General features: G+C 47.0%; 1 gene segment (V, D, J or C); it reads right to left on the minus strand.

Moving 5' to 3' along the window:
* Positions 1–5,781: 5,781 nt before the first annotated feature.
* On the minus strand, positions 5,782–12,841 carry LOC148149282 (Ig kappa chain V region Mem5-like). The segment is given in 3 exon segments: positions 5,782–6,652; positions 12,267–12,596; positions 12,783–12,841. Coding segments are annotated over 3 exon segments (708 nt in total).
* Positions 12,842–15,032: the final 2,191 nt, after the last annotated feature.

Here is a 15,032-nt window from a genome sequence, read left to right on the forward strand (position 1 = left end):
TTCCTGCCCGCACTCTCTTGGGGACAGGGTGGGGGTGTCACACCCATCCAGTTTGTTAGTTCCATTTACTCTCATGAAAAGAGTAATCCCTGCTTCACTATGTGTGTGACCCATGTGTGAAAGCCCAGCACAGCTAACCCTTCACTTCAATCAGATCACAGGGTCTGAGGTTGGTCTGTACTATCTGGACTCAGACAAAAACCGGATCACGATCAAGATAACCCAAATCAAGTCCCAATGAGATGGCTGTTGACCTTCACCCTCAAAGCCCACTGAGGAGGTGGTCATTAATCTCAGTGTTGTCATAGATTATGTTCTCCCAGAGATTCATGATTCATTCTAGATTTAGCACATGTGTGTGATGTTGTCAGGTGACTGCTGGGAAGACATGGAGATAAAATATAAAAGGAGAGAGAATTATATATAATTATATAATTATATCCTTGAACTTAGGATATTTGGAAATGTTTTACAGCCAATGGAATACTTCCAAAGTCCAGACATTGTTGTAATGTGGGAATTATGACAGCCTGGGCAAGGCAGATCATTTGGCAGCACCACCCAGAGGCTGCAGGCTGCTACTGCAGGCAGGCTCCAACCAGCTCTGCTGTGAGGGAAGGACACTGGAGCATACAAGGACATGGGAATTAGGAGCAGGAGAAAGTCTCCAATTGCTGTCCCTCCTTTCTTAAGTACAGGGACCAAAATTGAACACAATATTCCAAATGCAGGCTCACTAACAACCTCTGTAGTTTTAACAGAATTTCTCCACTTTTAAATTCCAACCCCCAGCAATAAAGGTGAAAATTCCTTTCGCCTTCTCAATTACTTGCTGTACCTGCACTAACGTTCAGTGTTTCATGCACAATACTACCCAGATCGCTCTGTACTGCACTTTGTTGGAATCTCTCACTATTTAACTAATAGTCGGCCTTTAGATTATTCTGACCCAAGTGCATGGTCTCACACTTTCTGACATTAAATTCCGTCCACTGTATATTAGTGTTTCATTTCCAGTTTGGTCTTCTCTTTGTGATTAACTGTCTCAATGCATCTGTCTGTAGGATGCCCCATTCCCATTTGTAGATGGCCCTGACACTTGATGATCTAACCCTTTCCTGCTGGTTCCATTCAATGACAGGCAGGAGGTGGAAGAACACAGCAAGTCAGGCAGCATTAGACGGTGGAGAAGTTGATGTTTCGGGTGTAACCCTTCGTCAGGAGTGGGGTTGGGTATACATGAAACTGCAGATAAAGGGGGTAGTGAGGACAGGATGATGAAGTGGGGATTGGTGATGACAGGTAGATGGTACAATTTGGTTGGTCAATGGGAGGAATGAATCCGGTAGGTGGCAGGGAGGAGTGGAAGGGAGGGATAGGGGTTGGGAAGGGAGTCGGGAGAAGAGAAGAGTGGTTATTTGAAATTGGAGAACTTAATGTTGTGTCATCTGAGCTGTAGGCTGCCCAGATGGAAGATGAGATATTGTTCCTCCAATTTGTGGTTTGGTTCATTGTGGTAATGGAGGAGGCTGATGGTGGTCATGTCGGAAAGGGAATGGGAAGGGGAATTGAAATGGGCGGTGACTGAGAGGTATGGTCAGCCTCTGCAGGCCTGGCTGAGATGCTTGGTGAAATGTTCCCTAAGTTTATATTTGGTCTTCCCAATGTAGAGAAGACCACATCGCGGGCACCTGATGCAGTGAACTAGGTTGGAGGAGAGGCAGGTGAACCTCTGTCTCACCTGGAAGGACTGTTTGGGACCCTGGATGGAGGGGAGGGATTGGTGTACCAGCAGGCTTTGCATCTTTTTGGGTTGCAGGGGAAGGTTCCTGGGGGTTTGGGAGGGTAGGTGGGCAAGAATTGTCAAAGAGAAAGTCCTTGTGGAAGGCAGACAGGGGTGGGGAGAGGAAGATGTTCTTGGTGGTGTGGTCTAGTTGGAGTTGGTGGAAGTGTTTAAGGATGGTATGTTAATTGGTACAAGGATTGGTAATAGTTAAGGACAATGGGGACTTTGACTTCATTGTGTTTGGAGGGGGGTGGGTTTAGAGCGATGGAACGGGAAATGGAGGGGGTGCAGCAGATGACAGAAGGAGGAAAAGCACGTTATTCGTAACAGGTGGACATCTGTGATCAGCGAACTGTCTCCTCATCCGAGCAGATGGAGTGGAGGCAGAGGAATTGGGAGAATGGGATGGAGTTCTTGCAGAATACTGGTTAGGAGAAGGTGTAGTTCAGGAAGTCTGTGGGTTTGTAGTAAATGCCTGTTTGAAGATTATCGCCAGAATTGGAAATGGAGAGGTGAAGGTGTCTGAGGGCAGGGAGGTGTCTGAGATGGATGAAGTGAATTTGAGGACAGGGTGGAAGTTGTGGGGAAAGTCAATGAACTGCTCCAGTTCAGCCTGGGTGCAGGATGCCCTGCACTAATGTAATCACTGATGTAATGGCAGAAGAATTGGAGCACAGTGCCTGTATAGTCACTGAAGAGGGAGTAGTCAACATAGCTCAACCGGGTGCCCATGGCCACCCCCTGGAACAGTTTGGCAAGACGGAGGAGGGTATTGGTAGAGGGGGACTGGATGGGTCTGTTGCAGAGGGAAAGGTGTTGGGCCTGGAGGCCATCCTTATGGGGTATGGACATATATAAGGACTGCACGTCCATAGTGGAGATAAAGCACTTAGGGCTGGGGAACTGGAGGTTTCTGGAAAGATGGAGGACATAACTGGTGTAGCGGATGTGGGCGGGCAGTGCCTGAACCAAGGAGGAGAGTTGAGGTAGAATGAGAGGAGTCCAGTGGGGCAGTGGCATGCTGAGACGATGGGTCAGCCGGATAGTTGGGCTTGTGGATCTTGGGGAGCAGGTAGAACTGGGAATTGCAGACTGGAGACAGTGGAGGGGAGATCACTGGAGGCAATGAGGGCAATGACTGTGTGAATGATTTTGGCCTGATGGGTCATGGCAGGGTCATGGGCAAGGGGGAAGTAGGACGTGGTGTCTGAGAGTTGGAGTTCGGCCTCTGTGACATTTCGGTCTGTTCTCCAGACTAACACCTCCCCACCTTTGTCAGCGGGTTTGATGGTGAACCAGGGGTTGGCGCAGAGAGAGTAGAGTGTTCGATCAGAGGGGGTGTGGTTGGAGTGGGTGAGGAGAGAAATTGAGGCGGCTGACTGCACATCAACAGTCAGCAATGAAGAGGTCTCGAGTGTGTACACAGCTGGTGGTGGGGAGTGGTTGATGACCAAATGGAGGAAGAAGGTTGGAGGTGGGAGAAGGGGTCCTCAGAGGGAGTTTGGGAGGCGGTGGAAGAAGCGCTCCGTGTCATGGTGGGTGCGGGTTTCATTGAGGGGGGGGTCGGGCGGGAATGACTGTGACCCCTTTCCTGAGGATGGACGTTTTAGCCTCAGAGAGTTCGAGGTTGGAGGGATAGTAAATATGGGACAAGGCTCAGGGGTGAGGTTTTCGGGTGGGCCCAAGTTGGCTGAAGGAGGAGAGGGGGGAAGGGTGATGGCATGTGGTGGGTGAGGGTTGGTTGTGATGCAGCACGGTGGAATAGGTGTGGGAGAGAAAGAAGATTGGGACGGAGGTGGGTTGTGGAGTGAGGTGGGGGAGTGGGAAGGTGGGGATGAGGTGAAGAGGGAGAAGTGGAGGGATAGGGTGCACTGTGGGGGTGTATGGGTGAGGAGGGAGAGCGAGTGTGCTGGCTGGCTGCAGGTAGGCAATTAGACTCAGGGTGACTCTGGGAAATGCAATCTGAGTCTTGGTTGCAGAGTGGGTGGGGCCAGAAGTGGAGGCAGAGGCTGGAGCGAAGTCAAGGCCAGTCCGAGAGTTTTGACCCAGGTTCAATTCCAGCCTCAGGCAACTGTCTGACTGGAGTTAGCACATTCTCCAAGTGTCTGCGTAGGTTTCCTCTGGGTGCTCTGATTTCCTCCCACAATCTAAAGACGTGCGGGTTAGGTGAATTGGCTGTGCTAAGTTGCCCATAGGGATCAGGGATATGTAGATTAGGTTCATTAGTTCGGGCAAAATTGGAGTAATGGGATAGGGGATTGAGTCTTGGATAGGAACTCTTCCAAGGATCAGTGTGGACTTGTCGGGCATATTGGCCTGTTTCCTCATAGTAGGGATTCTATGACAGTCCATTCCAGATTCCCACCACCCGCTGAGTGAAAACAGTCTTCCCCAAATCTTATTTGCGGTGTTCATGATGAAATCTTGCAAACCATTCATTTTGACTAGTGTCGTTTAGCTCTTGAGCTCCTTGTTCAATAAATGTTTTTTCTTTTTGATAAAATATGAGTTCTCAGACAGGGACAGTTAACTTTGTCCAATCAGGGAGTCCTGGCTGACAGATAAAAAGGGGAGTGTCAGAAGGACTGATGCTCTGGGAACTGACTCTGAATAACAAACTGCCAACCAACCCCCTCCTTCTGTCACCCTCAATCTCCCCATGCTTACTCTTGATGTCCCTTCGATCCAGCCTGTGCTGCCTTTGGGAGAGGTTGACCTTCCCTCCATCACCCAGGAATGTGGTCATCATCTCAGAGCAGTCACACTTTTAACCTGAGGGACATCACAGCTGGGGCGAGGGGAGAGAAAGTGGCACCTTCATGGTGGTCATATCTGTCATTAATCCACCGCAACCTCTCTTGGGGCTGCAAGAATTCAACCTCCATCCCTCAGACAGCTCCCCTCCCTGGAAGGTAATATTGCTGCACCTAGCTTGGGGTTAATTAACCATTAAAATATGAATATGGGGAGCCAGCATTGGCTGGGCAGGAAACCACAACTGCTCTGACTCTGCATTCAGAAAATCTCCTCGGAATTGGGCAACACATTCGGGAGCACAGTGCCCATTGCCTCTGAAATCCCTCACTTACTGAGAATACACTCTCAGTATTCACCTTTCTCAGCTGCCATCTCATTTTACTCGAAACTCTGTGTCCAATGATCCTGCCCCTCCAGCTACCTGATGAAGAAGCAGTGCTCTGAACGCTTCTACTTCCAAATAAACCTGTTTAACTATAACCTGGTGTTGTTGGATTTTTAACTTTGGCCATCTGAATGAGCTGCCATCACAGACTGAATCAGCTAAACTGTTTTTCATTCATGATTTGAGAAGATAAAAGCCTCATCTTCAATCCTCGGCACAAGGCCCGTTCTCAATCCATCGCTCGGAGACATAGACCTCAGAGAGACACCTACAGGCAGCACAGAGTAACACACTCGCACTGAGAGAGACACCGACAGGGAACACTATGTGAGACAGGCAGCACTGAGTAACATGCTCACACTCCATGCTGTCTGTGGGTGTGTCTCTGAGTGTGAGCATGGTACTCAGTGCTGCCTGCAGGTGTCTCTCTGAGTAACAAGACCACACACCGATAAAGACCTACAGGCAACATTAAGTTAAACACTCACTCAGAGAGACACATAAGGCCGACAATGTCTGTGAATGGCCAAAGATTGTTTCAGCGGCTAACCAACATGCAGCAGAGATTACACAGTTCGATCCCATCAGCTGGGCCTGGACCAACAGAGTGAAGGGGAATGCGTCAGATTGTACTTATTGAGTCCGAGCAGCTTTCAGTTTCTGTTCTTTTTGGAACCTTGTAACCTACACAAATCCCTGATCAAAGGGATCATTTGAAAATGATTAATGATTGATAATTGCAATTGATTGACAGGCCAAGCAACCAATTGTGATAATGACCTGCTGAAATGCAGCCAATCAACTTGGGGGGTGGTTGGAGGTTGTCTATTTCCAAATCACACAGAGACAGAGACTGAATCTTTACCTTTATTCCCTTTTCCATTCACATTGACAGAAAAAAACTGCAATGAACAGCCCAGACAGAGGAAGCTAACTAAATTCACAGCCACAATGGAGTTTGAGGAAAACACTTGTGGAGATTTGCTCAATAACACGATAATCTGGTCTCTTTAAACAGTGACAAAACTTCAAATTGGAACTGATGGCTGAGCAGGAAGGAGATCTGGTTTACTGAAGCAGAGACTTCTGAGGTTTACATTGTTTTGTACAGCTGACAGTCTTCAGCATCTTCGAGAGGTTTTACTTGGCATCGCAAGTCAACGCTGTCCCCATCAAACATTCCCAGGACAAGGACAGTATGAGGTTTGACACAGCGTAAAGCTCTCTCGACACTGTCGCAATGACCTGCTTTAACATCCAAACCTCAGAAGGTTCTCAGAGCCAGTCCTGAGAAGGAAGAGAGTTGAAATTCAGTGCTGACAATGACCTTTGACCTGCCAGCTCAGCCCTGTTCTGTTTTAAGTTGTGTCTCCTCTGTGGACTGTCTCAAACACTCTACACACATTCTGATCTCCTGATGCTCTTGCTGAGGGGTGAGGGAAGGGTCATGTGGGTGAGGGCACAGGAGAAGCGAGCGTTGGACTCCCAGTCAGATCCAGAGAGGGTCAGCAGGCTGCTGACACTGTAGGTGCTGTCCGAAGCTCGCAGGTAGTTGCTGGTCTGAACCCCGTCCGAAATGACTGCACCGTCCTTCTTCCACTGCACCTCCAGCTCATCGGGATAGAAGTGATTGGCAAGGCACACCAGGGTGGCAGTGCCCTTGGCATTGACCTGCTCCGGGGAGGGGGGCAGCAGGGTCAGCTTGGGCTGAGAGTTCTCATGGCCTGAAAGATAAGAGGAGAAATTATAATCCCTGTCATTCGAAGGGAATTCAACCCTCACAATATTTACTGTCAATACAATCTTTTTGAACATTTTTAGTCAATACAGAATAAACCCACCAAAAGAACAGACATTGTTCACATTGCTTCTTGGGAATGTGAGTGTCACTGGCAGGGCCAACATTTATTGCCCATCCCTAATTGCCCTTGAGAAGGTGATGGTGAAGCAGCAGAGAGAGAAGGGACAGTTTTAGACCATCGTTTATAGAATGAAAGTGGGTAGCTGGAAGGGCTATCAATGGGGGAGCATTTTAGTGACAGTGATCAGAACTCAGTGAGATTGAGAGTATGGATAGAAATGGAGAACTGTGCAGTAAGTGTAAAGCTTTTCATTTTACTAAACTGTGTGGTGCTTTGGTAAAAGTGGACTGGAAGCAGTGACATGATGGGAAATCAGTGTCAAGGCAGTGGGAGCCCTCGAAGGACGAGACAGAGATCATTCAGAATCTGTTCCCACAAAGAGTAAAGGTGGGACTTCCAGATCTAGACCGAATGAACAAGAGGATTGGGGGTCATGTACTGACATGGATTGGGTACTGGTTGGCCGACAGCACAGAAAGAAGGAGTCTTTTTCTGAATAACAGGTAGTTACAACTTAGGGTGCCACAGGGGTCAATCCTTGGTACCCAGTTATTCATAATATATAATAATAGAATCAGAGAGACCCAAAAGGCCCATCAGCCCATTGTGTCCATACTGGTCAAAAAACAACAACCCAATAATTTCATTCTTCTTTCTAGCAAGAGGGAATTAGATGCAGTATGCGTTTAAGAAGGAATTGGATATAGTTCTTAGGATTAAAGGGATCAAAGAATGTGGGGAGAAAGCAGGAACAGGGGACTGTGTTGGATGATCAGCCAAAATCATATTAAATGGTGGAGAAGGCTTGAGGGGCCGAATGGCCTACTGCTGCTCCTAGTTTGGACGTTTCTATCTGTTTCTCAGATAATGAAGGAATGTCTCTCATCAGTTTGAAGCTGGAAGTCATATGTGTGTGGAGGTGGAAGATGTGGCCATGGTGATTAATGAATGCGGGTCAGTAAGGTGGTTAAGAAGACACATGGGATAAACTGTTTTTCTTTTTCCCTTGATGGAATGAGGTCATTGCTGGATCCGCAACATTTATTGCCCATCCACAATTGCCCAGAGAGCAGTTTAGAGTCATCCACATTGCTGTGGGTCTGGAGTCACATGGTAAGGATGGCAGTTTCCTTCCCTCAAAGACATTAGGGAATCAGATGCCATTTTTCTGACAATTAATTGCAGATGTTTTTTGATTGAATTTGAATGCCACCATCTGCTGGATTCTAACCCTGGTCCCCAGAACATTGTCTGGATCTCTGGCTTAACAGTTCAGCAATAATACCATGAGACCATCACCTCCTTTATCTCATTTTTGGTTGAAAGCAAAGAGTTTGTTTATTCTGGAACTATATAAAACCCCAGTTAGAGCACAGTGAGAGAACAGTGTACGGTTCGGGTCACCACATTACAGGAAGGATGTGATCCCACTAGAGACCAGGACAGAGGAGGAGTTTATCTGGAATGGGGACTTTGAACTTTGAGGAATGATTGGATTGGCTGGGACTGTTTTCTTTGGATCGCAGGAGGCCGAGGGGAGATTTGATCGTGGTATGTAAATAATGAGGGGCCTGGATAGAGTGTGCAGGAAGGACTGATTTCCATCAGCACAGAGGGCAATAACCATGGGGAGAGATTGAAACCATGGGGAAGGATTAGAGGGGAGTTGAGGGTATTTGTTTTCACCCAGAGGCTGGTGGGATTTGGGACTCACTGTCTGAAAGGGTGGGAGAGGCAGAAACACTCATCACAGTGAAAAAACACTTGGATATTCACTTCAAACAGCGAAACCTCCAGAGCTATGGAGCAAGAGCTGGAAAGTGGGATGGAGCTCGATACCTCTTTAACAAACCTCCGATCACCCACATATCAGGAGAACTTTATCCGAGAATATTGGAGCAGACTCGGTTCCACACATTTCAGGAAAGAGTCATGTTGGGTGTCTGTGTAGAAGGTTCTAGATTATATTTCAAAACTTGCTGCACACCACTGTTCTGAGGGTCAAGGGTGAGGCTGCAATGAGTCTTCCTATTCCAGAGTCAGGCAGGGTCACTGCTCCTAATGGCCCCATGGCCCCTGGAAGGTGAGCGTGCGAAAAACGATGGGTGAGTGTCTGGATCAGGAGACTCCAGTCTTAAAGAAAAACTTGGATTTGTGTAGCTCCTGTCCCCAACTCAGAATGACCCAATGGATCTTTCCAGCAGACTGCGCACAGTGGGATCCCAAACATCATGTGATAATTAGCAGAGAAATACATTTTTAGTGATTTTGACTGGGGGATAAATATTGACCATGGACACCAGGGGGAACTGCCTGCTCTTTATCCAATAATGCCATGGAATGGCATCTTTCACAACTGAAAGACTCCCAGCTCATCCAAAAAAAATAATAGTTCCTTGAAGATGAAGTTGCAGGTAGGTAGGGGAGTGACAATGTCATTTGGTTTGCTTTCCTTTATTGGGCAGTGCATTGAGTATTGGAGTTGGGAGTTGTTGCAGCTGTACAGGTTAGGGCACTTTTGGAATACCGTGAGCAATTCTCCTTGCTGTAGGAAAAATGTTGTGAACCTTAAAATGATCCAGAAAAGATTTACAAGGATGTTGCCAAAGTTGGAGGGTTTGCGCGAAAGGGAGAGGCTGAATAGGCTGAGGCTGTTTTCCCTGGATCATTGCAGGCTGATGGGTGACTGTATAGAGGTTTATGAAATCATGAGGGGCATAGATAGGGTGAATGGAGAAGATCTTTACTCCAGAGTGGGGGAGTCCAGAACTGGAGGGCAGAGGTTGAAGGTGACAGGGGAAAGATTTCAAAGGGACCTAAGGGTCAACATTTTCATTCAGAGAGTGTTAAATGTATGGAATGAGCTGCCAGAAGAAGTGATGAAGGCTGGTACAATTACAACATTTAAAAAGCATGGGTATATAAATAGGATAAGTTTAGAGGGATATGGGCCAAATGCTGGCAAATGGGACTAGATTAATTTAGGATGTCTGATCAGCATGGACGAGTTGGACCGAAGGGTCTGTTTCTGTGCTGTCCATCTCTCTGACTCTAATTGTATTTCAATCCAGCCCTTAACATTTCAGGCTCTCCGAAAGACATTTACAGACCCTTTCGAGCTGAGATGAGGAGGAATTTCTTCAGCCAGAGGGTGGTGAATCTGTGGAACTCATTGCTACAGAGGACAGTAGAGGCCAAGTCATTGGGTGTATTTAAGACAGAGATAGATAGGTTCTTGATTGTTAAGGGGATGGAAGGTTCCTGTGGAGCAGGCAGGAGAATGGGGGTGAGAAGCATATCTGCCAAGATCAAATGGCAGAGTAGATTCCATGGGCTGAATGGCTGATTTCTGCTCCTATTTCTTAAAGTCTTCTGAAGTGTTTAACCAAAACCCTGGAACACTGGACTGTGAGCCCTGCTGGAGCTGTTTGTCATCAGATCATTAGGAGAAAGTGAGAACTGCAGATGCTAGAGATCAGAGCTGAAAAATGTGTTGCTGGAAAAGCGCATCAGGTCAGGCAGCATCCAAGGAGCATGAGAATCAACGTTTTGGGCATGAGCCCTGAAGAAGGGCTCATGCCTGAAACGCGATTCTCCTGCTCCTTGGATGCTGCCTGATCTGCTGCGCTTTTCCAGCAACACATTTTTCAGCTATCATCAGATCATTGTCAAGAGGTAACCAAAGAGTGGAGAGAATGTGCACCTATATGGGAATTTCAGGATACTTCGCATATTAGCTTGAAGATAGGAGAGAGGGAGTGGTGGTTAAGGGTTGATTTTCAGACTGGAGATCTGTGAATAGCTGTGTGCCGCAAGGATTGTGGATGGGTCCACTGCTTTTGGTCATTTAAATAAATGATTTCTCTGTAAATGTATAGGAGTTATGGTAAGTTTGTAAATGGCACCAAAATTTGTGCGACAGTGGATAGTGAAGAAGATGATCTCAGGATACAGTGGGACCTTGATCATTTGGGGCAATGGGCCGAGGTGTGGCAAATGGAGTTCAGTTTAGATAAATGTGAGATGTTGCATTTTGGAAAGGCAAACCGGGGCAGGAGTTATACAGTTAATGGGAGGGCGCTGTGAAGTGTTGCTGAACAAAGAGACCGAGGGGTGAGGGGTGTGGGGTGAGGGGTGAGGGGTGAGGGTAAGCTGCATTATTCCTTAAAACTGGATCACAGGGAGACAGGGCACTGAAGAAGGTGTTGGGTATGTTTGCCTTTATTGGTCACTGTATTGAGTACAGGAGTTGGGACATCATGTTGCAGCTGTACAGGAGATTGGTGAGGCCACTTTGGGAATAATGTGAACAAATCTGATCATCCTGCGTTAGGAAGGATGTTGTTGAACTTTTAAAAGATGCAGAAAAATATTTACAAGGACTTTGCTAGGAATTGGAGGGTTTGAACGATAGGGAGAAGATGAATAGACTGGTGCAATGTTCCCTGCAGCATTGAAGGCTGAGACATTTATAAAATCATGAGGGACATAGATAATGTGACTAATTCAGGAAGCATGTGAATGTTTTATAGAGATGGCAAATTATATCCTTAAAGTTCATTCCAGGGATGAGGAAGATCAGTTATGAAGATTGAGTGGAGAATTTGGAACTGTCTTCTTTGGAGAAGGCTGAAAGGAGATTTGTTAGAAGAATTAAAACCAGGAGGGGCCTGGACAGAGTAAATAGGGAGAAAATGTTCCCAACTGAGAAAGGATTGAGACCGAAAGGCCACAGATTGAAAGTAATTGGGAAAAGTAACAAAAGTGAAATGGGGAAAAACATTTTCAGTCAGTGAGTGGTTAAGGTGTGGAATGCACTGCCTGAGAGTGTGGTGGAGGCAGCTTCAATTGAAACATTCCGAAGGGAATGAGACTGTTATTCTAAAAGGAACAATGTGCAGGGTGACAGGGAGAAGGCAGGAGATTGACACTCAATGAATTGCTCATTTATAGAGCTAGTACAGACAGGATGGGCAGAATGGCCTCCCTATGCACTGTAACAGTTTTGTGATTGTGTAATTGAGCAGAGTTAAATCTGGGGGAGATGGGAGCTCGGTGTCTCACTGTGCTGCTGCTGCTGCTGCTGCTCTTGCTGCTGCTGCTGAGGTCAGTGAGATCAGAGACTGGGACAGGGAGCCAGAGCTAACATCAAACTCTGCCCGTGTCTGTCACACTGAGACTGGCAGGAGGCTACTCACTGATTTCACTCCATGCTGCAGGAATGGGACCACAGGCTGCAAATGGACAGAGCTCCTCCACACGGTGAGTAAAACTGACTGACTTATATCTTGCTGCTTAAAAGGGGCATGGAACTAAAGAAATACAGCTGGACACCCTGTTAGACACAGTGCTCCTCAATCAACCATTTCATTCACTGCAGTTCCCCACTAACACCTTCAACAATTCAGCATTTGTGTTTTAGAAATTGTGTTTCAGTATTGACAGGGTTAATAACGGAGGATTGAGGTTTACTTACTCAGTCTGAGCTTGGTTCCTTTACCGAACGTAAGAGGGTAGCTCTTACGCTGCATACAGTAATAGTCAGCGACATCCTCATTCTGAACGTTGCTGATTGTCAGGGTGAAACTGGTCCCTGAGCCCTTGCCGGTGAATCGATTGGAGACTCCTGTGAATCGATTTGTTGCATCATAGATCAGGAGAGAGGGTTTCTGACCTTCTCGCTGCTGGTACCAAGCAAGGTAACTGCTAATGCTTTGACTGGCCGTACAGGTGAGTGTTGCGGTCTGGCCCAATCCCACTGACAGCACCAGGGGAGACTGGGTCATGATGATGTCCCCACTGATACCTGAGGGGTCAGAGAGAAACATAGTGAAGTCAGAACTGTCACAGAAAGAACCGGTCAAATGAGAGATTGTTGGAGACACTGAGCATTCCTCTGGTTTCACCATTTTCTCTTCAATCACAAGTCAGTGGAATTGGAGTGAAATGGAGAGCAGCTAAAGATTCAAGGTGGAAGGAGAGAGATTTGTACCTGCGACACAGAATGCCAGGGGCCAGATCAGCTGGATGTGTGAAATCATGGTGTGTGCTCCTGTCCCTGTGCCTGGTTCCTGATAAACTCTCCCTTCACTGGGCTCTGCTTTATAAAGCTGCAGCCTGAGAGAGTCTGACTGGGTGTTCCTCAGTATGTAAATGGCATCGGGCAGAGAGAGCCACGTCAGCCCCTCACACTTCCTCTTCTCTCTCTCTCGCTTTCTTTCTCACTGTCTCAGAGAGTCATTGATGTGAACAGCACTGAATGAGGCCATATGGCCCATTGTATCTATGCTGTTAAACAGCGATCTGATGACACTAATCCCATCCTCCAGCTCTTGGCCCATTACCCTGGAGGTTACAGCAACACAAGGGAATATCTAAACACTGCTCCAATGTCACGAGAGTTTGTGACTCAACCAGCCTTTCAGGCAGTGAGTTCCAGACTTCCACCACCCTCTGTGTGAAAACATTTCTCCTCAACTCTCCTCTCACTCCGTAACTCGACTGGGCCTGGGCTCACTCGAGTTCAGAAGGTTGAAAGGGGATCTGATTGAAATGTATAAAATTCTAACATTTCAGACTGAGATGAGGAAACATTTCTTCACTTAAGATGTGGTCAATCTGTTGGATTCTGTACCACTGAAGGACAAGTCACTGAATATATTCCAGAAAAAGAGAGAGATCATTGTTTTGCATTTTAACAACTTGAACGGAATGGGAAGAAAGTAGGAAGATGGCTTTGAGAGAGAGGATCAGCCATAGATCACACTGAATGACAGAGCAGACTCAAAGGGCTGAATGGCCTACTCCTGCTGCTGTTTCTATGTCTCCATGTCTGTGCTACCTTCAATCACTGTCCCTGGTTATTGAGTCCTTCACTCATGTAAAATGTGCCTTCCTACCCACTGTATCACTGCCTCAAATAATCTTATATCCCTCTATCACATCCCTTCTCAACCTTCATTGCTCCAAGCAAAACAATCCCAACCTTTCCAACCTTTCCTCATAGCTGACCCTCCATCGCAGGCAGCATCCTGGGAAATCTCTGCACCGTCTCAATACAATCACATTCTTCCCAAAATGTGATGACCACGACCTATCTCTCTATATCTCCCTTTCTGACTCATATCTGCCACTTCTTTCTCTCTACTACTATCCCTTTCTCCCACTGTTAATCTCTTTCATATTCTCTCTCTCTCTTTCTTTCTCTCTCTCACTCTGTCTCGTAGCCGCTCTTTCCAACTCACTCACGCTTCCTCACTCCGTCGGATAATCTCTATTTCTCCATCTCGCACTGTCTCAGTCACTCGTCCATCTCTCACTTCAATTGAAAGTCTCCAAATGTTATCTGCCCCTTTCTATTCCTCCCTCTATCTCTCTCTCCCTCCGTCTCTGTCATTCTGTCTTTAACCATACTCATCTCTCTCTCACACACACACCCAACTCTACCCTCTCTCTCTTGATTCCCTTCACTTGATATCACACCCATTCTGTCTCTTCCTCTCGTTCCATTGTTCTCAGTCACATCTTGTTGCTCTCTCTCTATCCCTCAATCTTACCATTTCTACCTCCCTCTCCCTCTCTCTTGGTCCCTTCACATATCTCACACTGTCTCAGATGCTCCTCCCTCTATCCCTTGATCACACACACGCACACACTCCATCTGTCTCTCTCTCTCTCTCTCTCTCTCTGTCTCGCTTCTCTCTCTTTCTCAGTGTCCTGGGTGGTGACAGTTGAATGTAGGACAAATGTCCCTCTGCTCTGTCCCACTAATGGATGTTAACCCTTGACCCCAGAGCATGTCTTTTCTTGGAGTAAGGTCCCATTTCTTGCATTGACCAGGGTTTGGCCTCTCTCAGAAAGATGGACAAATTCTTGTCAAATGAAGTGCAGTTCTGTGCTATTGGCCTATTCTCACTGGGGACTGTTTGGGACATAAATCTCATTCCATGAAGGCCTAGCAGAGAGAAGAGATCCTCAGGCCATCAGTGTGAGCTGGAGGGACAGTACAGGCTCTGACCCACTGATCCATCCTGTCCATTCACAACATGTTCCAATCCCTTCCCCTGTCTTTCCCCTTCCATGATCAGTCTCTGATTCAGGCTGTTTGACTGGGATAAAGGTCAGAGCATCACACAGTTACAACAGAATGGAACTGACCCCACACCCACCATGGTGTCCATGATGCACTGGACACTCCACCAGAGTCCAGTAAACATGGAATTCAGTTTACAGGGCTGCCCAA

Source organism: Chiloscyllium plagiosum, unplaced genomic scaffold (assembly GCF_037043375.1).
Source record: "Chiloscyllium plagiosum isolate Xiang-an unplaced genomic scaffold, Cpla_swu_hap1 HiC_scaffold_9, whole genome shotgun sequence".
Taxonomy (NCBI): domain Eukaryota; kingdom Metazoa; phylum Chordata; class Chondrichthyes; order Orectolobiformes; family Hemiscylliidae; genus Chiloscyllium; species Chiloscyllium plagiosum.